We start from the raw sequence: 27,703 nt of genomic DNA, 5'->3' as shown, positions 1-27,703 counted from the left end.
CAAATGTCTCTGAATAAACAAGAAGCTACAGTGTTATTTCAGCTCAGTGTTGGCTTGTTGAATGTGGATGTTTCTTGCTTTTGTAAATAATAATAGTTCAGAATCCTATGCTTTATTTTCTCAGTTCTGTGATGGGAAATGAAAGATTTGTAATTTAGGAACAACTTAACTCCTTTGTTTGATTTGATGGTAAAGATGAAAAAATACCTCTTGGTATAAAGTTGGAATTTGGTATTGATGGCTTCTGTAGATCATTAATCAGGAAAATGGGTTTATGCATGCCTTTTTGTGCTGAGCCCAGGACTAGTGCTGTATGTTGAGCAGCTGCAGTGTGTGATGTGACACTGCAACAACAGGATTTTTTCCCTGCTTTGCTATAAAACAGTATAAAGATATTGAATTATATAAAATGAGGGAACTTTCCCATCTGGGAGATTAATTCTTGGGAAGCAATAGCTATCTTTCTGCCCTGCCTCTGGCAAGGCCTTTGTGGTATTTCTTTTTTTTGGTAGGGAAAATGTGCCAGTGGTTTATTGAATTACTGTTCAACTCCTACGTGGTAGAGCTTTGAACGGATGCATTTACACCAGCATTCTGTGAGAATGGGAGCACAGTTTATCCTGTTGATAAACTGCCTATTTAAATAAAGCCTTCAGCAGTGTAATCTGGTAATTCTAATTAAGTCATTTACATAGGGAATTGGCCCAGGGTTTCATCAGATGGCTGCTGGGGAGCTGAAATGCATTCTTTCCCTCCAGCTGTATTAAACCAGCCTTTTGATCCTGTCCTTTTTTTAGCCTTTAAGCCAAAGTGGTTATCACTGTGCAGAGTTAATTGAGAAAGGGAAGTTGGGGGACAAGGGGACCCTTCGAGCTTTAGCTTTGGTCTTAATTATTACAGTCCTAATTACATAATTAGAAGACTTCCAGATTTTATGTGTTGATAAAAATGATTCTGTACAGGTTTTGTTAGAAAGAGGAAATACTCCATGGAGAGGCTGGCTTCAGTGAAGTTCTTTATTGGTAAATGATTGCCAATAACTTATCTTGAAAGCAGTATATGCCTGGGGTATCTGAGTTCTCCCCAGCGCTTGGATAAGGAGGTTTCATTTACCCAGGGTGGACCCTGCGTCCTTCAGAGAGCACAAGTTACATGTCTGCCTTCCATTGCCTAATCATCCCAGCTGCAGGCTTGTAGAGGTGGTGAAATTTAGAGAAATGTCTGGTCAGTATGAAAGATTAATTTTTTAAACCCCTTTTTTCCTTTGTAAAAAAAAAAACAACCAAAAAAAAAACCCAAAACCAACCAAAACCAGTAAAAATCTATCACAGCTCCAACATCTCACACAGGCTGACTGCAAACTGCTGTGATGTCCTTGTCTGGAAATACATCCCAGGTGAAACTTGAGAGGAAACCTTCAATGGTTTTTATGAGAACATAATCTGGATTGTGATGTCCCTTGGACAGTTCTCGTGTTGGATAAAGCCTCCGTGGCTGCTCCTGCAGGAGAAGTGGGGTGCAGTGCCTGAAGGGGCTCGTCGTGGGGGGCTCCCTGCGCTGCTCACCCCTGAGCTGGGATGGGCTCCTGGCAGAGCAGGGTTTATTCTGACCAGCTGCTGCTCAGCCTTTACCTGTGGGAATTGCTGCGGAGCCCTCGGCTCCCGAATCCAAGGGATTAAATTATGGCTGTCGAGGTTGTAGTAAAAATTTGTAAAGGAGCTCTGAGTCTCTGAAAGTTCTGCCAAACACCAGCTTGTCCTCCAAAAATCTCTTCATTCAGCCCCACAGCTGTAGCTTTATGTTGTTTGGCAATACTTACAAGGAATTATTCTTAAGTATGTTGTTTCAGATGTCTTGTGAGTGCTTTTGCCAGGAGCCTCTCTATCCTCTGCCTGTTTTATCAGCAGTGCTGAGGAAATGCCCTTTCTGGGGCTATTCCTACCTGCAAATTTACTGTACTCATGGTGTCCAAACCTGCAGGGAGCTGAGGAAAGGTGCCAGTGTTGGGTACCAGTTTGCTGCCGTGCCAAGCTCAGGGTGTGGCTGCTCGGTGCCTCCTGTTTGCTGCTGCTGTGTGAAGCTTTTCTTTGCCCGGTTCTGCTTTCCTGCTTACCTGGCACTGCCAGTTGGGTCCATCACCTTAACACTCGAGCTGACCTTTAGTATTTCACTTGGGTCTACATACGGCCTCTGCTCAGTGAACTGTCCCTATCACAGGGTGATATCCATAAAAATGACACTTCCTAGTCTCAAAAAAAATCCCCAGGCCCATTGGAGACATGTGAAAAGGACACCCAGCAGGAAGAGAGGCCCACGGCCTGAAATATTCATCAATCATTTTCCTGGCACCAGGAAACCAATCAACTCTTCTAAGGGGGAGAGTGCAATCAATCACACGATGTGGGAAACAGGGATCGCCGGCCCTGCCAGAAATGTCCCTTCGTGTGGACAGAAGGAAGGGCTGTGTTGGTCCTTGCTCACAAGTGGTAACTTACACCCAGCTTTTGTGAAAAGAAATCTGTGCACACCACGGGCTGTGCTGCATCGCCAGCTCCAGCCTGCACTCAGGCTTTTGTTTTCAGTAGTGCTGATTTGTGTTTGATTTTTTAAATTTACCTCTTTTCCGTAGCTGGTAGGTGAAAGGTTTCTTTCCTGTTCCCAAACCTCCATGTTCTGGTGGCAGGTCCAGCAGCAACATGTTTTTATCTAGAAGATCAGAATTTTAAAATTTTGCTCTTTTTTCATGAAACAACATAAGTTTGAAACAGCTTCTATTGCAAACTGGTACTGGGGAAGAAATTTTTGGGAAGAAATGTACTTCTGAGTGTTTGACCTCTTCTATCTTTGGGTTATGCTAAAAGAAGTATTGTAGATTGCTCAATAATAAGTGAACTGTAGTTGTGAACATCCACAGGATATTTTATTCTAGGATAGTGATTATTTGAATTTAAGTAAGAGTTCAAATAATAATTTGAAATTCAAATAAGAAATACTACAAAATATTCTGGTAAGATGCTATAAATTGGAACAAGAGACCCATTTATAGCTTTTTTTTCTCCTATGAAAACCTCTGCAACAGTTGCTACATAAGAAATGCCATAATTATGGCAAAATAAATGGCAGTGTCACAGATTTTCCTTCAGCCCAGCAGACAGTGGATCGTGCTGGGATGATTTTTCCTGAGGAGAATGAGATGTTTCAGGTGTGGCCATAGTCTGTGGCTGGGTGGTGTGCAGGGGACCAGCCTTACCCGCCACTGCCCAAGCACAACACCACCATCTGTGGAGCACCAAAAGGAAGAATACAAATAGATTTCCTGTAGCAGTGTATGTAACAATTACTTTTAAATTGCAAAACTTGTAATCATGTGTCTTCTAATATAGATTTTATAAAAGACAAAACTGTGCACTGTCTTTTCATGGAAATCAGCAAAACATGAACTTCTGTATATTTAAGTTAGATTAAAAGTCAATTAAGAGTCAGATTGTTCTTCAGAGCAGCAGTGTATACTAAATTTAATCCAAAAAAAGATTAGGAGCCTTCTCTTTAAAAATGTAGATATTTTTCTGCATTTAAGGTAATTTTCTAATGCAAGTGGAGACAAATATCCAAACGTCAGGAAGGATGTTTCTATTCTGAACAGCATTTTTCTGTCAGGCAGTTTCTGATGTGCTTTCTAAGATGCTAAGATGTGTTACCACAATTAAAAGCTATTAAGATATGTGGCATCCTGCAAAATGAGATTACAGCAGTAGGCAGATGTGGCTGGGATGAGCCCAGAGAGAAAGGGAAGTGTTTCTGGAATTGCAAGCAGCAGGAGCTAATACGGTTTGCAAACATGGAAGACAGTAGGCAGAGAGGAAGGTGGGGAGAAAGAATCGAATTTCCCTCGGTTCCTGCCCGTGTGTAATCCCTGTCCTGAGAGGCCAAATGCTCAACGTGAGCCTTTCACTCCAAAAAACCTGGGATCTGCTGCTGGTGGGGTGGCAGGGAAGCGCTCCGTGGGCTCTGATCACTGAATTTCACCAGCAAGATGCTGGAATCAAGAACGGGAGGAAAAGCTGAGGTCTCAAGGACTGGGCAGTTACTGCAGCACAGGCAGGTCCAGGTGGCCTCACAAGATGAGAGCCACACCTTTCTCTGTTCCCACACTGCAGGTGTGCACTTACTGGGGCTTGGGGTCTGGAACACCTTGCCTGTGGGAATGCTGCCTAATTTGCAACATGATTTCTGCCATATTCTGTATATCATAACGTGCTGTTATTTATCAGATCAGTATTCATCTGCATTGATGCTAACTCTTCAAAAAATAGCATCTCTTGTATAATATCAGTCAATTCTGTTTTTTTTAATGTAGGTAATTCCAGTGCACTCTAGATGGATTTTGCTGAAGTGGTATGCCTTATGTTGGCCAACACTTTATCAGTGATCAAAAAGTCAATAAAGAATTTCCCCAGATTTGCAGACTGATTATGCAATTGATCTTCCAATATTGGAGTAGGGTGGGCTGCCTGGTAGGCAATACCCTAATAAACCAAAACATCCTCCAGGTAGAGAAGATGCAAAAATCTCACGCCCAGAGGCAGAGACAGTGTGCTTGTAGGCTGGGGTGCTGAGAGGCACTGGGTGTGAGACAGAGACGTGATCACCGTCTTCTAGGGCAGGCTTTTTTCTTCATCATCGTAATTCTTCTATAAAGTGTTGGTGCTTGACTGTGTTTTCCCTTTTGGTAGCCTAAAAGTCTGAAATGAGATGCCAAATGTGTCCGAGTCCCCTTTAGAGGAATGGCTGAGAGCTGCTCTGAGTCTTGCTCTTAGCACGAGCTGGCTCTGGGGGCACCTCCTCCACAGCACCCCATTTTTCAGGAGCAGAGCCTGCTGAACCTCCAGGGAAGCAGCAGCTTCCCAGGAGAACACTGTGCCCTGTCCCAGGAATCACAGAGGTTCTGGAAGCCCAGCCCATAAGGTGTGTGGTAATGCTGATACCACAGCAGCACGCATCTCCTTTCTGCTTTGATTGTTGTGCCTCAGGAGGCACGTCAGGAATCCTGTGACTTTTGATGGCATCAATAAATCAGATAGCATGCTGACAGAATTTTACTGGAATGTAAACAGGCATTTAAAATACAATGTTTGTAGAGAATGTATTGAGGAATACAGTGCAGGTACATGGAAGAGTCAGCTCTGTGTAGGTTTCCTTTCAGCTTTGTTGGTAAGCAAGGACTGGGATTGTGTTCCATGTAAATGAAAATAAGTAAAAATATTTATCATGAGATGACCTTATTTCCCACTCCTCTCTGCAAACAATGTGTGTTTTCAGTGCTGAGGTGAGACAAACTCTACCCAATGTAGGGGAAAGGGGAGGAATGTCTCTGTATAGTAAAATTTAGCTGATAAGGGATAATGAATCACCTTCAGCTCAGATCTGCTGAGTAGTAGCTGCTCTGGGGAACTGCAGGCTGGTCAGGCTTGTCTCAGCCCCTCAGTGGGAAGGGTATGGAGCAAATCCTCCCAAAAGGTATTTTCAGGCACTTGAAGGACAGGAAGGTAATTGGGAACATTTGCTGTGGGTTTACCAAGGGGAGAGATCGTGCCTGACCAGCCTCGTTCTTCTGTGATGAAATGACTGGATCCATGGATGAGGAGGGTAATTTTGTCATTAACCTTAGCATTAGGCAGGACTTCTGATGCAGTCTCCCATGTCATCCTAGCCGGCAGTTTGGGTGAAAACCTGAGCTGTTTTTTCCAAGGGAATTCAAGCACTAACTGGTGGCCATTATGCTGTGACTGTCCTTGGGAGTCAGTGTTGGGGCAATTTCATCAACCATCTGGGTGGTGGGATGGACAAACTCCTCAGGCTTGCAGATGACAGCAGGCTGATACTCTGGAGGGCACAGCTGCTGTTCAGGGGACCTCAGTAACCCTGAGGAAAAGGTTGATTGAAACTCCTGGGCAGGGGGACATGGTGGCACTCCCTGAGTCAGCCCCTTCTGCTCCTTCCCACCCCGGGAATCCCTGAGTGCTCAGGGCACCTGTGTCACCTGCACCGTGTTACCTGCTGAGCTCCTCCATGCTGGGGAGGGGGCACCACAGCTCATCCCCAAAGTCCAGTGCTGGTCACAGGTCCAGGCTAAGTTCATTTCTAGGAGTAGCCCATGTACCCCTTCAATTAGCATGAACAGGGACAAGGGCAGGCAAAGGTCAAGAGAAGTTCAAAATGGCATAATCTTTTTTGCTGGTGTTCCCAAATGTTCCTGATCCTGCAAAGCTCTCCATGCTGGCATTGCCAGTGTGTTTACCAGGCTCCTGGAAAAGCCAAAGAGCAAGGCCTGGCTTGATACAAGGGAAGTTAGAAATTGAGGGGTTGAGAATAGGTAGCATTGTTGCTTAAAACAGGATAAATTATTTATGTTATGGTGGCAAATTAGGCTGTAAAGTGAAAAACTCTTAAAAAGAAACCCTGTGGTTTCAAGGGAGCTTTTTGCTCTGATTCCTGCTCAGCAAATAGAGGTACCCCAATAAAGGTCATCAGCTCCATGAGCTGAATTATTAATTCCTTTCATACCACTCAGGGCTTGTAAACAGTATATAATACAGGAAAACAACTGGCACTGTTCACTGAGTGGGCAGAGGAGAGGTCAAGAGGTAAATACTTGTATTGGCAGCAGCAGCTCTTCATAGCTGAGCAGACTTCTGTTCTTTTCCTCTTTTAGAGCAAACCACTCTCCAAAATCTTAGTCTGGCTGTTAGTCTGTATCTCCTCTCCTGTAGATGAATTGTTTTTAGGAATTTTAAGGATTATGTATAATTTTAAAGATAAAAAGGGCTGGAGGGAAGGGTGGGGGATTATGGGTAAGAGAGCAAACCAGCATTACCATATTTCATAAACAGCTGTGTTTTCACACAGAAAGAAATTTTAAATCCATCTATTCAAAGCCAGGTGTAGAATAAGCAGTTGTGCTTCTACGTACTTAGAAAAAAAATCAAAGTGTGATTTTGAGATTAATATAATAAATTAATAATTAATAAATACCATCTAGCACAAGACCAGAAATGTTGATGCATTGCTGCTGTTGGATGCCACAGCTGTGCCATGTTCCTGCATGGGCAGGACATTGAGGGAATTCTGACCTCAAACTTGAGCAGCTGCGTGGTGGTGAGCATGGTGTCTGCACTGGTGAACATACCACAGTCAGTAAAACACATCATTTCAAGCATGAATTGAAATTTCCAAACAGTGAACAATGTAAAATTTCAGGACTTGGAGAATTTGCGCTGCCTCTCTGGAAACACTTCCTACTCAGAACCCTCTCTTCAGCAGGCACATGCATTATTGAGTTGCTCTTTGAATGATACTTGATAAACTATTCCAGCTGCTGGCAGGTGTAGCTTACTGCCCTAAGTGCTTCGCTCTGGCAGCAGCAGCTCGAGTGCCTGCCCTGTGCCATCTGGGCAGTGACCTCTGTGCCAGAGCAGCAGGTAACCTCGCAGTGACCATCTGCTGGGCTGCTCCCAGCTCCTGAACGCCAGCTTGTGCTCAGTGCTGCTCTGCACCCTCTCCAAAGAGTCACTGCAACCTGCACTAACAGCCTGAATTTGGATATGTGAAAGCATATGTAGCTTTCAACAGGCAAAAGTACAGAACCCTTCCCTGAACCTCAATTGCCTGTAATACGTATGAAGAAAAGATTTTTTTTTTTTTATTTACAAAACATGTATAGTATATGGCTTGCTAGTTCTTAAATCAGGGATACTACAGTATTAAGGTGGAAAATAGAAAGATGCAAAATAATTTTTCTTCTCTGAGCATATCAGAGTAATCCAGAACCTGTTGGGAGGTCTGCAGCCAGCAGCTTTCTGAGCACTGCTGCAAGAGCCAAGCAAGATGTTAAATTAACATGTAGATGTTCTAGGCAGTAAACGCCTTGGTAATTCAGTGAGGAATAGGACAGGAACAAGCCAGGGCATTGCTGAATAAATCTGTAATTGTGTTTGTTGCTGTTCTCAGCTATGGCTGGTGTTGAACATGATGAACTAAAGCTGCTGCTTTGAGTAGCTACACCGAGGAGGCTCGGGGTGGTATCAAAGTATGGCAGCAGGATTTAGTCAGTGTGGTGCAGTGTCTGCTCTCATGTTCTGTAAAGATGGTCTGCTGAAGTGTTTACTTTTGTTTGTGGTTTGCCTAATTAGAGCAGAACTTTGCACTTTCAGTGTAAACAGTGGTCCTCAGGGAACTGCCCCGCTGCCCGAGAAATGGGAATTGCAAGAATGTGAAAAGGCAGGATTTGGGCTGGCAGCAAAGCCTGGCTGTGGGCTGGAGTTCTGCTTCTGGGACTGTGTTCTGTGGTTAGGAATGCAAACTTGTGGTGTGCGTTTATTGGGTCTTAGAGCTAAACAAGAGTTACACAATATATAATTATGTGAGACCTACCAGCATGAAAATCACGGAGATGGAGGCTGAGCTGCTTGGCTTGGGTGTTGGTGGTGATGTGCTGAGAGGGGCTGTGGTCCTTTGAGAGAGATCAAGCCCAAAGAATGCATCTTGGCTTTACCTAATCTTGGGTTAAAACTGGCCCTGTTACTGCAAGATGGTTTTCTCCTGGTTTGAGTCCTGGAAAGGTGGATCCTTTCCAAAACACAGAGGGCAATCTGGCATTTGTTTTTGATCACATTCTGACTTTGAGGGTTTTCACTGGCAGACACAGGCAGGAAGTTCTGTTTCTTCTTTCAGCTGCTAGAAAATAAAGCTTTGGAGTGTCTTGTGCTTAAAGACACTTGTTTCTGATGCTGCTCCAGATCAAATTCCAGCAGCTTGCCAGCCTTTGGAAGAGGATCTCTCTTCTGATCAGGAATCTTTTGAAGGTTCACTGGCCACAGATGGGAGATCATCATGTCCTTTTATTCCATAGTAATGCTCTGCATACAGTTTAAACCTGATGTAATTTAGACTTTCTTTGTGCTGGAAGTTGCTCTGAATTGATATTCTCAAACCATCACAAGTTATAAATTACTAATATGACTGCTGAGAAAAGTAGATCTACAAATAATGTGTATGATAGAAATACCTTGAAAGGGGAGGATGATGCTGTTAAAATTACCTGCTCCTCAAAGCGGCTTCCTCGGGTGACTGAAGGCATGCGTATTCCATTTCAGTGTAAATGAAAGTTTTCAAAGTAAAACCTTCTCAGTAACATGCACATCACATCTTTCTCATTTTCACTTTCCCATTAGCTACAGATGTGGAGCAGATGAGTTCCTCCTCTCCTGTCCTCCCTGTGAACTCCGTGGGCAGTAAGTACCCTTTTCTTGCCATGTGTGACGAGGTAGAATTTCTCATTCTGAGATAATCCAGAGATGTTAATTGATACTCCATGGTAGAGACTTGGAGAAGTTTTACAGCTGATGTTTGTCCATGGAAGTGGGGATTCCCATGGCTGAGAGCTGCTGAGGTATCTCTCACTAAAGTAGCACAGACAGGTTTGTACATCACTATTTACACCAGCAGAACGCAGGCTGTGTCAGACCTGTGTCCACCAGAGCTATCTCAGTGAAGGAGATGCTGCATGAGTGATAGAAACCCCTGAGGTGATATAAATTATGTTGACATGGGAGTATTTTTCTGTAGTGTGTCATTATTACACTTGAAAATCTATAGCCTGCAAGTTCTCATGAAACTGAGAGCAGCTGGTGAAATCCTCCTCAATTTCAGGGTAATTCTGTGCCTGTACCTTTTTAACACTTTGAAAGCCCAAACTGCTGGACACCTAAAAAAAGTAGGAATTCAGAATTCCTTCTTAACACTCCATCTAGTGGCATGTGCTTTGTGGAGGCACCAGTCGATGGGAATCCACTAGATGGCAACAGGCCCTTGTCAGACTGGTGGGACTGGGAAACCGTGTCCTTAACAGGGCCGAGAACCCCTCACTGAGAGCAACTTTTCATCTCATTGTTTGGGAACTCTGTGGATTTCTCAAATGTGGCAGACTTTTATCTGGCAGCTCATTTCAAAGTAATGCTCAGATGTTCACAACTGCTAAAAGCCTCCCAGAGCCAGGACATGGTCCTTTCCACGTGCCTTTGTGCTGGTGGACTTGCACTTACTTTTACTGGAGAACCGTGGTTGCTGTGTGATGGGAGTGGAAATCTGGTTCCTTCCTTTATAGTGAGAACAGCCCTGTGGAGTGCATGCAAGGCTCCCAGTTGTGAACATGTGTGCAGTTATTTGCCTGTTGATTAATAAAACACATCTTTGTTGGTATCTAGCTAGGTTTTCATGCAGTTTATCACTTTTATATGAAAATGGGTAATTTCAAATGCTATGTAGAATAATTTATCATCTGGAGACATGTATAGTTCATGATGATATACTGGCTAATACTCTGTTGAACCTTTGTGGCCTGATATAGCTAATGTTTACTCTTGTGCATTGACAGGTATTAAAACATAACTAAACTTTCCACAGTATTCTCCCAGCAGAATGTATCTGCAGGAAGAGGGCAGGGCTGTCCAGCATGAGCTGACTGACCCTCTTTCCCCCCTTAAATAACTGTATGTTATTGCCAGTGTGCATTTGTCTAGCTACAGCTTTCGTGTCTGTTACCTTTTGCTAAACTGAAAAATGATTGTCTGTTCCCTATGAAGATATTTATATCAACTTTTGATAAACTAAATAAACTGAGCTCCTCGAGTTTTGACGTCTCCCTGTCTCTCCATCACCCGGTCAGCGCTGGTGGCCACTCTGCTCAGTCACAACGCAGCCCTCACTGGCCTCCAGTGTGGATGGATGAGCCCTGGCAGCTCCTGCTGGGCAGGTCCCACACGTCCCCAGCCCCAGCTGTCCCATGGCTGCAGTGGCAGCACTGAGTGTGCTGGTGCTCAGTGTCACCCTGATGTGCCCTGGGGCAGGTGGATCTGCGGGGTGGTGCCTCTGCTAGGCACCAAACAGTTGCTGACACAAACATCTGAAGCTTCCCAAGCACGGATTTAAAAACATTCTGAACATGCCTGTTTTTTTTTCCCTTGCTGTCTCCTTACCAAAATTAAAGTAAAAAAAAAAAAAAAAAAATCAGGAGGATTTTTAAAGTAAGAACCCAAATTTTAAGCTTATTTGTGCATGCAGAGCATTTGAGAGGTGTGGAATGTGTGCTCAAGCCTTTGGCTTGTCGTGCATTGGCAAACTGTGATTTTCCCTATTTATCTGAAATGTCTTATTCAGAGTAATTGCAGTGAATTATTTTCACATGTCCTCACAGTAAAGATGAACACTTCTGTCAGGACTTCTGTATTTTCTACTTTCATGCAGGTATACATGAAGAAAACCAGTTGGCTGAAATGTCTGTTTAAAATAACACAAAAGTGCTTTCTTGTACATCATGTATGATGTATCTGGAAAAAATCCAAATTGTGCACTCTCACTTCTGAATGAGTCTGCTGAGCTGAAAATTTTGAGATTTCAAAGGCAGAATGTCAAATTGCATCAAAAATGAGTCATTTGTCTTGTTTTCATAATGTTAAAACAATGTGGCAGGCATGCTTTTGGGCTGTTCACTGTTACACTGCTGTGGTAAATTCCCTGTACCAAGCCACCACACTTACCTGGGCTGTGGGTGACTGAATAGGGCTCTGCTATCAGAGAGAGGGGAGATGTTCCCTAAAATTCCACTTTTGCAAAGTTCAGTCTGTTTAGCGTGTAGCTGTTGAACTTGGTGGAGCTGTTCCTGTGTAAAATCCAAGAAGTTAAAGTCTTTGAGCAGAGCAAGCAGATATATTTTGAATATTCACCAAACTGGAGTTTAGAAGTCCTTGGTGAGTTGTTCTGACTTGAGCTGTGCAGAGGGACCCGGTTGCTGTGGGATAGCAGCACAGCATGTCTGAACAGGCTCCTTTAGGATAATCCTCTGAGCAACTGGAGGAGCAAACAAGGCGTAAGAGAAGTGCTTGGACCCTTTGCTGCCCAGGGAATTGACTGACACCACTGCTGAGCAGAGGGAGTGCAGTGGAGGCACCACAGGAGCCTCCTTCCTTCACTGCTCCAGTGTCCAGAGGCAGGGGTGTTTCTGGAACAGGTAGGTCCTGCCAGTCACGTAGAAATACTTGGAGGGCAGCTCCAGAGGCTTCTCTTCTGCCTGCAGTGTCAGTTTGTCATGCAGATGTGTCTGCTCCTCCCTGCACAGCCTCAGAGCAGCAAGGTCCCTGCCTGCCCCAGGCAGCCAGCTCCAGCTCCTCACTTTCCAGTATTACTGAGGCTGGCCCTGCCCACCACAGTCCTGAAGAACGTTCTCTGCAGCAGTACCTTAAATCACTGTTTCTGCTTTGCTTCCTCCCATTCTTGCCCCTGTCCGTCCAAAGCTCCATAGTTCAGTCCCTTTCCATCTCTCACTGGTCACTTTGTGGAACCAGTGCTGTTCCATAGCTTGGCTCACTCAGGAGGAAGTTGAATTTCCTATCACCTGGTAATTTATTTCCTATAACCTGGTAAAGCTGTAGGTTTTTGCTTTACTGATAGATTTACCAGTTGGGTATCACTTTTATTATTAATAAAACTGAACTATTTCCTCAACTGTTCTGCTTCTTTAAAAATCCCTGTGCATTTCTTAGTTAGCATTCAGATCTGCTCATGAAGGAGCTGGATGGCGTGTCCTGAACATCTTTGGTGGGACAATGGCACAGCCTTACACAGGTTTGGGAGGCAGAACTTGGACAGGGCATTTCTTTGCTGAAGGTGTCATTTTCCTGACCCTCTGGGTGGGTGCTCCTTGGCTGGCTGGTCCGCAGTTTGCATTCATTGGTCAGTGAGTTGATAGAAATGAAAACCCACCGACAGCAATGAATGTTGATTGCAGCCATTAGATGCTGAAGATGCCACGCCACGGTGATGGTGCTGTCACTCCAGAGCAGCCCAGGACAAAACTCCCTGGCACGTGCTTTGGGTCTTTCCTTACTTCATGGATTCTGCAGCCCCTGGACAGGCACAAGTGCCTGCACCCTTGTGAAGGCACCCGCTGCCAGAGCCTGCAGTCCTGCTCAGCCAGCTGGGCTGGAGGAGGTTCCACGTGGCCACCACTGAGGTGCCCGGGCCCTTGGCTGCCGTGCCTTGGAAAGCAAGGCTGTTTCCTTGCCCTTGGCTGCCGTGCCTTGGAAAGCAAGGCTGTGTCCTTGCCTGCCTGGCTGCAGGGTGACAGCCTGAGCCGCGGGAGCAGCTGGACCTGGAGCCGCTCCTCGCCCGGTGAGCAGCTGCTGCAGGTTCCTGGGAGCAAATGAACTGACATTCCAAAGCTTTTTCCAGCAAAGCTCAAGTTGCCAGCCCAAATGGAAAGGTTTCCCTCCTGATCTGGCCTATATTCTGCTATTTTGAATATATACCACGCTCAGATTTGTTTCCAAGTGTCCCATATGGTGTGGATACGTTCCTGCTTTTGTGCTGCCCATACAAAACCTTCCATTGATCTCTTACACTCTGTTCTGCAGAAATGCTGCACTAGTATAAAGCTTTAATTCTTTTTTTTTTAAGAGAAAACAAGCATTTCTTATACACCAATTCACTTTTAGAGAAAATAGAACTGGAAAAACTCAACCTCTGTAGCTCTTAATATAATCTGTAAATCATGACCTGCTAATGGCAACCACATGTGAAATCTCTGAAGGTTCAGGCTTTCCATTTAACAGAGGGTTTGTGATAAACCTCAAGGTACAGTCAACGGTCGATGGTTTTTTCTAGTTCTCAAACTCACCGACAGCGTTGAATGTTCACTGAAGCTATCCAAAGATGGCTGTACACATGCACTGCACACATTTTCCATGCATATGTTTTCCATAGACTGGCAGTGGAAACACTGCTGAGGACTGCACATTCTTTATTGTAAAGCCTTAAACTGCAAAGTATTTTAATTACGGAATGGAACCTTGAGGACTAATGAATTGCAGAAGTGTAACACTCTGGTTATGGATGCTGAGTTCACTTAGTATTTCTTAAACCAGCTTTGAATATATCAGAATTGCAGTTGTGGAAAAAGCCTTTCCTCTTGTGGATATGCTTGTTCTCAATAGGAGCACTAAAGATGTTTAAAATTATTCCGTTTTCTTTATAAAAAGTTCACTTGAAAAAAAACTGGGGCTCACCCACATTGCTAAAACAACAGAAGTGAGAGAAGGGGATCTACTTGGTGGAGTACATAATGCTTGTGTTCCCACAGCTCCCGTTCCTGCTCTTTTCCCCTAAAAAGAGGAAAAGGGGATTTCGTTTCTTTAAATCTCTATATTGCATCTAATTATCTCCACCTTTTCCACCTGGCTTGCATGGTTCCAGAGGGATGACTTATTTGCAGTTTGTTTGTTAAAAAGTAAATCTGCTGGTGTATCCGAAGTAACTTTGCTGTGAGTGCAGTGGAGTTTACAGAGTCACTGGGGATAATTTACTGCTTAAATGCTGGAAACTTGCTTTAAATTCAGAGTATTTTCTCTTGTTGTAGGGATCTAACAGTTTCTGTCTGAATATCCTGAGCTGATACATGTGATTTAACAGTAAGTGTATTGTCTAATAAAGTACTTGAAGCAATCTTGCTCCAGGAATACAGTTTGTAGCCTGCACTTAAACTGATTGATTTTAATGGTATCATTAAACATCAGCTGATACTGAAAATCAAAAGAATTCTCCAAAAATGAGTCTCACCTTTTTCTTGCCATCATTTGGAGTAGGAGCTGGTGGAAAGAACAAAGACAATTTGAATTAATCACAAGCAGTGCTCAGCCTGGAGTGTTAAGCCTCAGAAGTGTCCCAGTGTGAAGGGTGACTACATGTGGTAGGTATAACATAAATCAAGGAAACTCAGTTCAAGTCAAGCATGAAATTTTGGTTTCAACAAACCAAAACAGTGTGTTTATATTTAAATGACATTGTGAGAAAGGCTTTGTTCTCAATTTATTACTTCTTCCTCCTTTATCCCTCCAATGACCTTCGAGGTAGGAACTTTCATCTTCTTGTTCCACCATTTCAGAGCCTGAATTTCTTCTGTAAGTTAAACTGTACATGTTATTTCTATATCCTGGCTGTGCACTCCTTCCCCTTTGCAAAGTTCAAAGCTCTCCATCAGATTTTTTTGGACACACTCCGAAATGATAAAATAGTTTTCTGGAAACTGTAAAGGGCAATATGTGCAAGGTACACTTCAAAAAGCTATGGTCTGCACTGAGCCTTCAACATACCTTCCTTTCTCTCAGATTTCTTTCACCTAGGAAGCACTGAAACTAGACCTGACAGCTGCCACCTCTATTGTAATTCCTTAATTATTATTTTTTGTTGTGAAAAAAGCATGAAGTGGACCCTCCCCAGATGCTGACAGGGTCCCTGAGACCCAACTCTGTTCCCTGCACGAACACCTTGTAAAGTGGGAGCCCTGTAAGGCACTGGTCAGGAGGCAGTGACTGCTGAACAAGACCTTTTCTATGAATTGAAGTATTGAACATTCAGAGCACACGGGGGTTTCTTTCAAATTACAGTGGAGAATGGGTTTCTGTATGAAGAAAATGCTTTCCTCAAAATTTGCATACAAACCCTGAAACACAGTGGTTAACCTGTTTGTAAGAGGTAACTGTTCAGGACTGAGTTAATTTGGTGCACGTTTCTTGTGCTCTTTGTATTTATGGTGCCTGAACAATTCTTACACCCTAATCCAATCATTCTACTAGCTCCTCACAATAAGGCTTTTATTTAGCGGGGCAGGAATCCCAACAGCACCGCCCTAAAGTATCACTAAATAAATTTTACATATGCATCTGGTAGTAAAACAGCTTCCCTTTTCCTCCCACCCCCTGTGCTGTAGCTGTGACTCTCATGAGGGAGGTGTGTGACCCCAGTGAAGGAAACTGGGGCCAGGATTGTCCTCAGCACAGACAGAGCCTTCCTGCCTGCCCGGAGCATCCACAGAAATGCCATGTGCGAGCACATTTGCTTTGTCCTGGAACAGGCTTTAATTGTATTATAAAAATGTGTTTTCTTTGTTGAGGTAAACAACTTCGGCGGGGTAAGCATGTAAATTCCCCCTGGGGAGACAAGAGCATGGAACTGCTGCCAGTAATTTTAGTTATTGCTTTCACTGAAATTTGGGTGAGTGTTTAACTAGCAATGCCATGGCCAAACACTTCAGATTCAGCAGTCTTCTGCAGTAAGCACTGCAGGTTATTTTTAGCTGTCCAAAAATTCCTTGGGACTATTACTTGACAAGTCTGGGGGGCTACATAAAATTGGGAGACAAAGTCACCAGTCTGTTCCATTTGCCCTTTTAGAACACAGTACTGTGATGATCACCCTAGAGAAAAGAGATGCAGAGCTCTTCTGGGACCTGGGAGAAATGCTGTTAGTACCAGTTTCCAGCGATTTAGGGGAACTTATCAAGTTCTTTTGATCTCATTCTAAGTTGACAAGCTTGCTTGTGGATGCAACATACCCTAGACTTTTGTAAGGTGTTTGACTTAATACTGAATGACAATTTAAACTGGTATGATACAAATTTGCTGTGGCAAATGTTAAAAGGATTAACAAATGACAAACGGGGAGGTCTAAATGCAATTCCAAGTGGGAACTTGATCCAGTTGGCACAGCCTTAGAATGACTTGGCCACATCCTAAAGCATCCCTTCAGGCCTGGGAAAAACGTAGTATCCCATATTAGCAGGTTTGGGGATTTTTAGACAAAGAGTGACACAGATTTGGATCTCTAGATAAATCAAGTGTAAGTGAATGCTTTGGCACAGCTGAATGCAAAGTTCCATGTTTGGGAACAAGGAATACAGACCATGTGTGAGGATAAAGGGCTGGGCCCATGAAGCAGTGCTTGCCGCGGAGATAATGAACTGCATGTGTGTGCACAATCTGACTCCTACTACTGTGCAAACAATGAAATATTGAACAGCAGCACAGGCTGGTGCATCTGCATTTAGTTCTCCTGAAACTGCTGAAAGGATGGATGCTTTAGCCAGTTCTGGCACAGGCTGCCCTGAAGACATCAGTGAGCTGAGCAGGTTTCTGAGTTTTCAGTGGAAGCAATTAAAGACTGTCACCAGGAAAATAATGTTCTCTGAGGGAAACCAGTGAAGGTTCAGCAGTTCTGTCCTGTCTCGTAACATCTTTACCTGCACAACTGAGCCAGTCAGAGCACAGCAACCTGCCCTGGGTTTGGGAATGGGTCTGGCTTCACAGCAGGGAAGCACAACCTTGGCAGTGGCTGTTAGCAGGGAAAAATGGTTTGAGTCTTCAGAAACTCAAGGCACCAACTTGTCTTTCAAGAGCATATGAAAGAGTGGAAAGCTTTTTTGACCTGTTGGGATGTGATTTTGCAAGAAAATTAGACACTCGTGCTTGAAAAATTATAGGCTAAGACTCAGCAAGTTATTTCAACTGAAAAGTAAATTATTTTGGTTATGATTTTTTTCCCCAAATATTTTAAAATAAGGCATTTATGAATGAGCTACTCTGAATGTTCTTTCAATCTGACATCCAGCTTGAGTAATATGATGCCCTGTGTTTTTTTAGGTGCTTCACCAAACTGTTTCTGAGCTATCAAAATGGTGAAATAGATGTATTTTTTAAGTGAAACTCGTTTTGTGTTTCTAAAACAAACACACAAGCTCTCAGAGTCAAACTCTTCATCTTCTGTGACCTCCTAAAGGAAATTGTTGTCAAATTTGCTTGCTGGGGGGGCTGGAAGACACAACCATGGGCAGGGGCTTCCTTGCTGACCTACTCAGACAGGAATAATTGCCTGGATTAGAGCCCAGTTCGCTATCCTGTCTCCAGCCCTGCCTCCCCCACACCACATCTCCCCAAGGACTGGGCACAGTCCCACCCAGGCAGGCTGGGGAGGGGACCAGGAGCTTCTTCAGCACTGTAAGAGCTTCCAGCAGCCCAAGGCTGGTGGCAGGGATGTTGTTGTGAGCAGACAAGAGGGATGGGTTTGGAGGGAGCTCCATTTATGAATTGCTTATACCTGGACTGGAACAAAATGACCTCAGCCCAGAATGTCTCAGTAATGGTGTTGTCATCTCCTTTCACAGAATGTCAGAAATTGTCTTTGTTAGGAAAGAACTACTTTGTTTGTCTGGGACCACTACTGAATTGCAGCTGTTGGCTGTAATCAATAAAGCAGTTCTGACTCTTAAAATAAAATCAAACCAGTGGCTAATGGATGTTTGGAGAACGATTCAAGGAGGAGAAGCTTGCATATTTCCTGCTAATCATCTCCTGTCTTCCAGACATTTTTCAGCACACACAGACTTCTGGAGACAGACTTCTGTGCGTTCAGTCACCAGGAATGCATTTTTCTTTTCATGAATTTGCACAGCTTCCCTGTGAACTTTTATCTCCCGTCTTTTAAGATAACATTTGTTGCCATGAAGATGGTTGGCTGTGTTAGATCCATCACTTTTAATGGAGAGGAATCTCAGGTGTCCTCCTGATGGATTCCTGCAGTTGTGCTACAGCCAGGCACATCTAATGCTGGGTAAGCAGCTTTGTGAGATATAAATAACGTTGTCTTTTCTGCTGTATTAAACATGCTCACAGGTCTTCATCACTGAGGACTGTGCTGCTCCACACCCAGGATGTGTTACATTTATTGTGGTGGCGAATTTAGGATAAGTGCTTCTTCAGAAGGTCCTGTGCTGACTGCTCTTCTTGGCTGGCAGCTTTGTGTCTGTGAAGATCAAAAGATTTCCCATTAGCTGTGAATTCAGGCATAGTTCCTGTGCCTGTTTGGGGAAGCAGAGAGACGATCCTAACTGCAGATGATTCTGTTACCAAGATTGTTTTCTACCTTTTAGCTATTTAGAAATTGCTGGCAGCATCATCAGACTGATTTCACAAAAATTAGTTCCCATGTTGTAGAGAATTGCCTTGTTGTGCTGAGGTTGGAAGGAGCTGCACTTGCTGGTCTTTGCCAGGGCAGGGAGGGCAGAAGCACCACTGGCTCTCCTGCTGGTCCCACAAGTCCAGCTGAGGTTTCCTTGTCATTATTTCTGGGTGGATAACGTAGCTGGATAATGCCAGAGAATCCTGGGTTTGGAGTGAAGGTCTCTGGCTTTGGTGGGGTAGCCCATTGGGTGGGCTCACCCCAGCAGGATGCCTGCCCCTGGATGAGTTTCACAGCAATCACTTTATTTTTCCCATGTGAGATACTGAATTCATGCCCAGAACCTACACTTGTAATGGGCAAAGTATGGTTCAAAGTAATTGAGAGTGAAATCTGAGGTCTGTTTTGTTGAGATAGCTTCTTGTGACTTCAGACCAGGGACATGACCCCCATGGAACTGCTGCCATGTGTCCCTGTGCACACACTGATCATACACAACACTATAAAAATACAGATTTTTAAAAAATATGCTAATTGGGACTTCTATATTTGATTCCCTGTTTGGAATATTAGCAATTCCATGTAGATAAAGCTTAGGTTATCTGCTTGGGAAGCAGTATGGATGGAGAGGGATCAAATGGAGGATTTGCTTTGCATAATCATAATGTCTCCTCGTGATTCGTTGATAACTGTCCCTTTGAAGATAATATGTTCCTGGTTTTCATCTTTATAGTCCAGCAGTTGTCATCTGATAGACTTCAAGATTTGAAGTTCTTCTCAAAAGAAATACCTGTACAATCTCACTTTTTGGCTCAGTTTTGGTGGTGTGGCACCTCCGGGTTTTATGCTGCCACCTTGTAAGACTCCATTTCACTACACACTCACTGCTATAAAGATTTTACTTCCAGTAACTGCATATAATTGAAGCAAAGAAAATGACATTATGATGACATTGTAATGAGCAGGAAAATGAATCCTTACATGGCTTTCTCACCATCCTTCTCACAAAGGTTATGAGATTTCCTATCTCTTGCCAACATCTGGCTTAGTTGGAAGCTGCTATTCTTTCCCTGAGGAGTGTCCTCCTTGAGCTCGGGTGCCACACAGAAATGCCCCAATCTCACTGAACCTCTGCAAGGTCCTGCTCCCATCTTCTGGCCGTGGTCATTCCCTGTCAGCTCCAGCAGGTACCACAAGGCCTGATGGACGTGCTCCAAGCTGACAGGGAAACATCACATCCTAAGCACGGTCCCATCCACCCCACGGATGGATTTCCACTGGGTTTCCTTGCTCCTTTTTCCCATTCTCACACCAAAATCATTCAGCCTTGTTTGCACATGGTCTGAACGTGCAGTGTTGGCTTCAGAGCTTCAGCTGTGTTTCTGTGAGACTTTCCTCCCACTGTGCGTGGCTCAGCCAGAGCAGCACATCTTGAACCACTCCTTCAGGTGTTAACATTTAAAATAGAAGTGTCTTCAAAGACTTGTAGAACAACTAACTGTGATTTGGGGGTAAAAAAAGAGGCAGTCTCTTCTATCTGGTTACCAGGCAAATATTCCGTTGGAAGAAAGACTTCCTCCCCCGTCTCTTATATATTTAATTTCTTTGCTTTTGCGTGCTTTTAAATATTGGATGGATGTGGATATGACCCCCAGGTGGGCAGGACTCTGCCATTCTTCTCTGAATTATACATTTAGCCTATTTAAATGCAGCCATCATGTGAAACAAAAAGGAGAAAATGTACTTATGTTCATTTAGAAGAATGATCTTTGGATAACGTCACCAAATATTGCAGGGTTTTATCTTGCCTATAAAATAAATTGGTCCCAGTGTGCTGTGAGATGCACATAAAAGTTTGAATATGAAAGTAGTATAAAATTCAGATGAGTTGGTAGAACCGGCTTTAGAATTTTGAAAAAAATGGGAACAGATTTCCTAAGATCGATGTATGAGGGAGGGAGGGATGTATTTGAGAGATTTTCATTTGTGAATCTCAACCTATTGGCATATTTTCTTTTCTGGTGCCCTTTCTCCTGTCGCCTGAGAGTATGACACTTTGTTCTGGGGTGTGATGAGAGCACAAGAGCTCCAGATGTGCTCTGTACCCCAGCACGATAAAGCCACAGAGACTGATGATGACGGTACTGCTCGAATTTGGTTGGTGGTCTTTGGATTGCGAGTTCTGCAATCACTTCAAGATTTTTATAGTTTTTCTTTTACACTGAACTCATTGGTGTTTAGAAAATGGTTTCTAACATTTTAAGATGCACCTTCTTGTCTTCCCTCCCGCCTGTACTTACACCACCAACAGCGGGGTTTGCATGGTCTCTGTTCTAGTAATTGATTTCTACCGGAACAATTAAGAGCTGTGAGAGGAGAGGAAATTTGGCTAAAATGTTCCAAATGGAAATCTGCTTTTATGTGGTTTCAGAATGACGACCCAGCAAGCATAGGTGGATGCACTGTAAAGTGTCAGGATTCAGACAGCCCCGTCCTTATCCTCAGTAAGCAGGCGGGGTTGGGAGGGACGTCTGGATCTGGGCAATCCACACCAACTCTCCTCCCAGGGCACCACAAAGCACTCGCAGGTACAGACAAAACAGCCTCACTCAAATATTTCAATACTTCCTTCTCTTCCAAAGCAGACTGCAGAAATATTGCATCCACACACTGATTACTGAAGGCAAAAAATGAATTAAATAGGGCAAACAAAGCTGGAGCTAAGCTATTATGTATTTCAGACTGCTTAGTATTTGGCATGTGGACCAAATGCTTTAGATTATAAGGCATAAGCCTTTCAGAACCTTAAGTTATTTTAAAATTAAATGGATGACAGGCACAGGTCTGCTGCATGGATTTGATTTTCTTTGTGTCTTAGCAGAAGTAGTAAGCAATGTCTCTAAGTATCTAATAAAGCTATTTTTTGCTATTACAGAAAGGTTTGCTATGAGAAACAGAACTGAGAAAGATCACATTTTCAATAAAACAAATTGAACAGATTCTCAGAAATCTAGGTCACAGTAACAGATGACCTATACATGGTCCTAGTTTTTGATGCAACTGTCTAATCTGCTCTGAGAGTACTAGCCAGACATCATTCCTAATTGACCTTGATATTCAGTGAACAGAAAGAAAGCTAAAGCCACATGATATTTAAATCTTTAGCAGAAAATAATATATGGCAAACTTGAATGTATTCTGTTTCGTAACTAGGACCTTTTTAATGTGAACCTTGTCTGCAAACGTGTTGATCATCTTAATAGTCGGAATTTGAGGCTCTACCTAAAGAGATAAATCTGAGTGAGAAGAGCCATTCAGCACAGGCAGTTGCAGGGCAGGGTTTTCTATCCGTGCACAACCACCCTCTGTAGCGTGGCTGCCCTGGTGGGCTCCCCCAGGCTCCCCAGGGAGCAGCAGCGTTCTCAGAGAGGTGAGAGCTCTCTCCTTGCCTGCACTGGGGGGCTCAGCTCCAGCATCAGCCCCCGGGGTACCAGCCCTGCTTATGTAAATGGAGCTGCTGCCACTCCAGGGCACTGGCGTGCGTGCAGCTGGAAATGGAAGTAAATACGGGAGACTGGGAATTGCAGTGCCTGGTGAAACCCTGACCACTTCTGCTCATAGACCAGATGAATCCTTTTTGTTTATGACACCAGACTCAGGATGTAGCACTATTTACAGAGGCACTTGCACATGGGAACAGAAGGATGGATGTGTGCTCTAATGCTCAAGTAATGTGTGCTTAAAGCTTGGAAAAAGTGAAGTAGGAAAGCCTTGAATACTCATATGGCAAGGTATTTTCCAAGAGAACTATAAACTGATGTGGTTACCAAATTGAGAATCTGTAAATGTATTGATAGAATTTTGGGGATTGATGGCTTTCTGGACTCACTGCGTTCCAGTGTGCCTGCCCTGCATCAGCAGTGCCTGTGCCACTGCTGGGCTCTCCCTGCCTGGGCTGGAGCCACCCCAGAGCACACAGCCCCTGTCCCCTGCGTGTTGGGGCAGCTCTGAGCTGAGGGCACTGCCCGTGAGGGGACACCTTAATGCTCCACATGCTGGGCATCCCATCCCACACAGCCTGGCCTTTCCCAGGGAAGCACGGCTTAACGGCAGGGCTGGGCAGCGTGGCACTGCAAACCCAAATTGAGCGGGATCCCAAAGTTGAATCCCCATTCCCAGGCTTCCTGCAATATTCATTCCCACACAATTATTAACTGCTAATGCAGGAGAGTTCCTGGGTTTGAGATGCAGCACTCAGAAATGTGCAGTTTTACCCAGGTCACTGCTGGCTGTGGGGTTCATTTCTTTGTGTTATGGTGCAGGGCAGCTGCAGATGGTTTGAGCAGCTCTCAGGCAGAACAGGGAGGGAGGAATGACTGAAGTCTGTTTGAAAAGGTGATGTCATCCGTCTGTATGTCCATGGTGCTTCTTAGGGAAACACATGCTTCCACGTTATCCTTATATCAAAACACCCAATTGTTATCTTTTGAGTTCTTAACATTTGAAACTGTTGAGCACTGTTAATCAACACTGAGGGTCTGAAACTATTACATCTGCTGGCTATTATTAAGATAAAATGAAATTCTTAGGATTCCACATTTTTTGTTAAATTGCCAAGTGTATTGTGAGATCTCGGCATACCTGACACATTTTTATTGGCAACCAACCCTGTAATGCAATACCATCTATTAATGGCTGGGTTATGTACATGCTGGTCTTCTGCATCTGCTGCAACTTCCAAGGCTGTTAGTGGTTGTGACAGTGCTTTAGGCTTTATAAGCTTTCCCTTGGAATAGTTGTAACTGGACTTCTTAGAACTGACTTTGGAATTATCTGTTATTTCTATGTGCAGTTTAAATAAACCCTGACCACATGAGAAGAGCCATCAGCATCCTTTTCTTGTGTGCCTGATGGGATTATTGCCATGTCCAGGCTGAGTCTGGGGATGTTGTTGGGGGTGGGTTATGCCCAGACATTCCCCTTATGGCTGTTTTGATTAAGCTGAAGGGCTTCTTGCCTACCTGCAATGGTCTGGTTTCCATTCAGAACTATGTGCTTAACAGGTACTCAAAATCTTATGACCCAATTGCAAGGACTGAATTTAACTTTTCATCACATTTTTTTTTTTAGACAGCACTTTCAAGGGGTAGATTTTAACATTAGCATCTGGATGAATATTAAGTATTAGCAGTCTTACAGGGAAGATAAAAGGTTGCTGCATTTTAAGAATACAATGGAATTTCATGTAAAAGCGTGTTGTAGATAGAGCCATCAATATCCTTAACATTTATTTAAAATAATATTTTTTGTTCAAAGACCTGTTTTGGGTAGGTCCTTCTGGGTTTGTCAGTACCAGCAAGAAAAAAAAATCAAAATAGGTGATTGGCCTAGATTACAATCAAGCTAAATTGTACTGAGAAGTAATACACCCATGCCATTGTACTCTATAAGGAAGAGAATTCAAGGAAGTTATATAATTACTTTGACAAAACTAACTCTTGTGAAAAGTATTTACATTCACATTTATATTTTTTAATGTTCTGAAATAGCAGCTGAAAATTCTATGAGCTGGCCCCTCACATGTACAAGCACTTGTTAGTCGTACAAGAAGCACCTTTTTTCCAAGTGTGTTCTTTTAGCCATCCAGCCTTTTTTTGCCCTTCTTTGCTCAAAGGACCAGTGGAAGCAAGTCCATCATCTGCCTCATGGGCTGGTGCAGGGCCTTAGCACTGCTCTTCCCAGGTGTCTCCCTGGAATATGGACCTTACTTTTCTCCCCTTTTCCTAAGCTCACCAGGATTGTGTTGACAAAAACACGCTCAACGGCAGCAAACAGCCCAAGGTTTGTTTCTGCATTTCAGGATGCATGGCATGGCTGCAGCTCACAACAAACACACACACTTCCCAACTGCAACACACAGCTCTCACTTTCATTGTTTTTCCTGGGTGAAGAAGAGCCAAGTCATCTCAGTCGCAGCAAGGCTCACACCTAGAGAGCTGTGTGCCTGGCAGAATGTTAACACTCCAAAAGCCTGCTGGACCGGGTATTTCATCTGGCTCTAAGGTGGTAGGGGAGGTAAGATTTATGGAAAAATACAGAAAGAAAGGAGGGCCAGCCCCAAGCCTCCTGCTCTTTGGGCGAGGACTGCCCCGAGCCCGGCGCGCGGCGCCGCGCACAGCGAGGGGCTGGCTTCTCAGCTAATAAAACCCACTGGTTGGTTTTCTAATCTCGATAATTTCTGCTCATTGGCTCCAATCAGCAGATTAAAGCCCAGTCTCTGAGCAGTTCTCATTTTAACTCCAGACTGGGGGGAAAGTAGGGGAAATGGGAGGTACCAGACATTGAGCGGTTTGGTTTTTCTTATTTATTTTTGTGTTTGCCAAGTTGACACAACTGAACAATGTTCTCCACAGCTGGTACTGGAGCTGCATGGAGTAAATCTACTGGACCTTTTAAGATGAAAAAACTGCCCAGCCACATCCCCTTACAGCCAGTGCTAAACCAAGTCCATTAGAACACCACCCCATCTCAGGCTGGACATCAGCTGCCTCGGTAACAAATCTCTGCTTTTATAAACACTATGAGGTTTTTTTGTTCTCAAATTCTAATTCTCCCCCATGCCCCCCCCCCCAAATTAAAATCTCCAGCCAGATCATGCTTCTGCCTTCCAGACCCAGGGCAGCTGAAAAGTAACCATATGGACTTCATGATTTTATGTACTGCGACAATAAAGCTTTTATGACATTCTAGGTGGTTAAAAATGGCAGTCAGGAGCTCTTAAACATGGCACAGGCATGTTGCTGTTCTGAACCGACAGACCTGCCAACAGTGCATCAAAAGCTGTAATTTCCTGTGCAGTGAAGCCCCTATCTCTGCTGCCTCCAGCTTTGTGTCCCAGGGCTTGTGCCTGTGTGCTAACAAATCTCTATTGTCCAGCGGGGCGAATAGTGGCTGGGACCAAAGAATTGCTGTCTGGTTTCTATTCAAATCCAGGTAGTCAGAGATATGAATGGAGTTTCTCGAACAGCCATGTGAATAACCTCTGCTCTGCGTGGAGCTGCAGGCGCTGCGCCGGCTGCCCTGCGCCGCGGCGAGCGTGCCGCTTGGAAAGACACTTTTGATGCTCCTCGTGGCTTTTAATACTTATTAACTTTTAAAATATGCTATCTCGCATTCCTGAACAAAACAAGGAGGGTAAATCATCCCCTTCTCAACTTGCTAAACTTGTGGAAGAATTCTACTTAGAGCTTTCATAATGGGTTGTTTTTGCTGAGGAAATGATAGGAAAAGTTTATGAAAATTATTTTTTTAGAAAACACCAGATATTTAGTGAATTATGAACATCTTTTATCATGCACAGAAGCCCAAGCACCACTGCAGAGGATTGCGGGGGGAAAAGAAGTTAAATTTCTTTTAGATATCGTATACACAGCCCATTGCAATCGTCACAGTAAATCACTGCAGATGGTTTGGGGGAGCAAATACATCGAATTTCTTTTAGATATTGTATTGAGTTCATTGCAATTGGCACAGCTAATCACTGTCGACAGTACGGGAGCAAATATGTTAAATTTCTTTTAGAGCAAGTTACGATAAAAACGCCGCGTGTGATGAAGCAAGAATTGGTGGAATACCGCACATCGGGGCTCATTTTATTGCAGCTCTTGTATTTTTAATGATTTTGTTAATTAACATGAGGCTTATGGAACCGAGCCCCGCACGGCCACAGAACCAAACCGCCGAGAGCGGGGCCGTCTCAGCCCTCTCCGGCCGCCACCGCCGCTAATCCGTCGCCGGTCGCGACACGGTCCGCGGGCGGGGCGGCCGAGCGCTCGCCCCCGCAGGTGCCACCGGAGCCAGACAAAAGCGGGACCGGGGGCATCCTCTCCCCGCTGGCCGTCCCCGCCCGGGTCCCGGCGGTGCCGGGCGCTGCCGCCGCGGGGCGGGGACGGCGTGTCTGGGGCTGCCCCCCTCCTTTGTGTCCCCGTCTGGCTCAGTTCCTCCCCGCCAGCCCTCGGGCGACACGCGTGTCTGGTTACCGACCCGGACCCGCGAGCAACTTCCAGCGCCGCGGAATCGCTCGACTTTCTCCTTCTTCTTCGGGGGAGGAGGGAATAAAGCGGGGACGGGGGGGCAAGGGGGAGCTGCCGCCCGCTCCCCCCTCCCCGGCACCGGCGGGGAGCGGCTGCTCCAGCTGCGTTACATTAACGGATATAGATATATACACACATATATGAAAAAAAAAAAAAAAAAGCGCTTCTGTTGGAGAACAAAGGAGCACGTGCAGAAATGAGACTGGAAAAATAAAATGTAAATAATAACAAAAAAAAAAACCAACCGGCGGCAGGTCGGGGCGCAGCGCGACCCCCGCCCCCCAGGCGGCTCCCCCCGGCCCGCCGGGACTCGGATTAACGCCTTACCTGGCGGGGCGCTCCCGGGTTCGGCTCCGCGCTGGGCTCGCTGTCCCCAAAGTTGGCGGCGGCGCGGGCGGCCCGGCGGCTGCCGGCGCGGAACCGGCGGCCCCGGCGCGGCGCGGGCGGGGCGCGACCGGCGGCCGGACCCGCCGAGCCCCCGCGGCCGCCGCCGCCCGCGCCCCCGCCCCGCTTTTATAGCGCCCGCTGACGGGCGGCCGCGCGCGCCGTCACGTGCGCGCCGCCGCCGCGCCCATTGGCTGCGGCGGCGCGGGGCCGGGCGGCGATTGGGCCGCGCCCGCGGCCCGGAGGGGCCGTCCCGCCCCGGCGGCGGCCGCGGGGCCGCGCTTGTTTGGGTGCCGGGCGGGCCCGGCCCGCACCTGCCCGCGGCCGCCGCCCCCGCCCCCGGCGGCTCCGCGGGCCCGGCCCGCCGCGGGGCTGCCGGCGGCCCC

At 45.1% G+C, this 27,703-nt stretch overlaps 1 protein-coding gene and 1 long non-coding RNA gene across 4 annotated transcripts in view; one reads left to right on the top strand and one right to left on the bottom strand.

The window, feature by feature from the left end:
• The window catches only part of NR6A1 (nuclear receptor subfamily 6 group A member 1), a 71,061-nt gene that overhangs the window by 2,529 nt on the left and 40,829 nt on the right, over positions 1 to 27,703 (top strand). For all 3 annotated transcript variants that reach the window (XM_085556377.1, XM_085556376.1, XM_085556379.1), the window contains exon 2: positions 9,231 to 9,290. In XM_085556377.1, coding sequence (XP_085412503.1) covers positions 9,231 to 9,290 — 60 coding nt within the window. The remainder of the gene's footprint in view (positions 1 to 9,230; positions 9,291 to 27,703) is intronic.
• Positions 18,014 to 27,385, bottom strand: LOC110477675 (uncharacterized). Its single transcript, XR_002466621.3, has 2 exons — positions 27,261 to 27,385; positions 18,014 to 18,684 (listed from the first exon to the last, which is right to left on the bottom strand). It is a non-coding gene; the product is annotated as an uncharacterized LOC110477675 (long non-coding RNA).

Source organism: Lonchura striata, chromosome 17 (assembly GCF_050655825.1).
Source record: "Lonchura striata isolate lonStrDom1 chromosome 17, ASM5065582v1, whole genome shotgun sequence".
NCBI lineage: Eukaryota > Metazoa > Chordata > Aves > Passeriformes > Estrildidae > Lonchura > Lonchura striata.
This window is presented reverse-complemented; position numbering and strand designations above follow the sequence as displayed.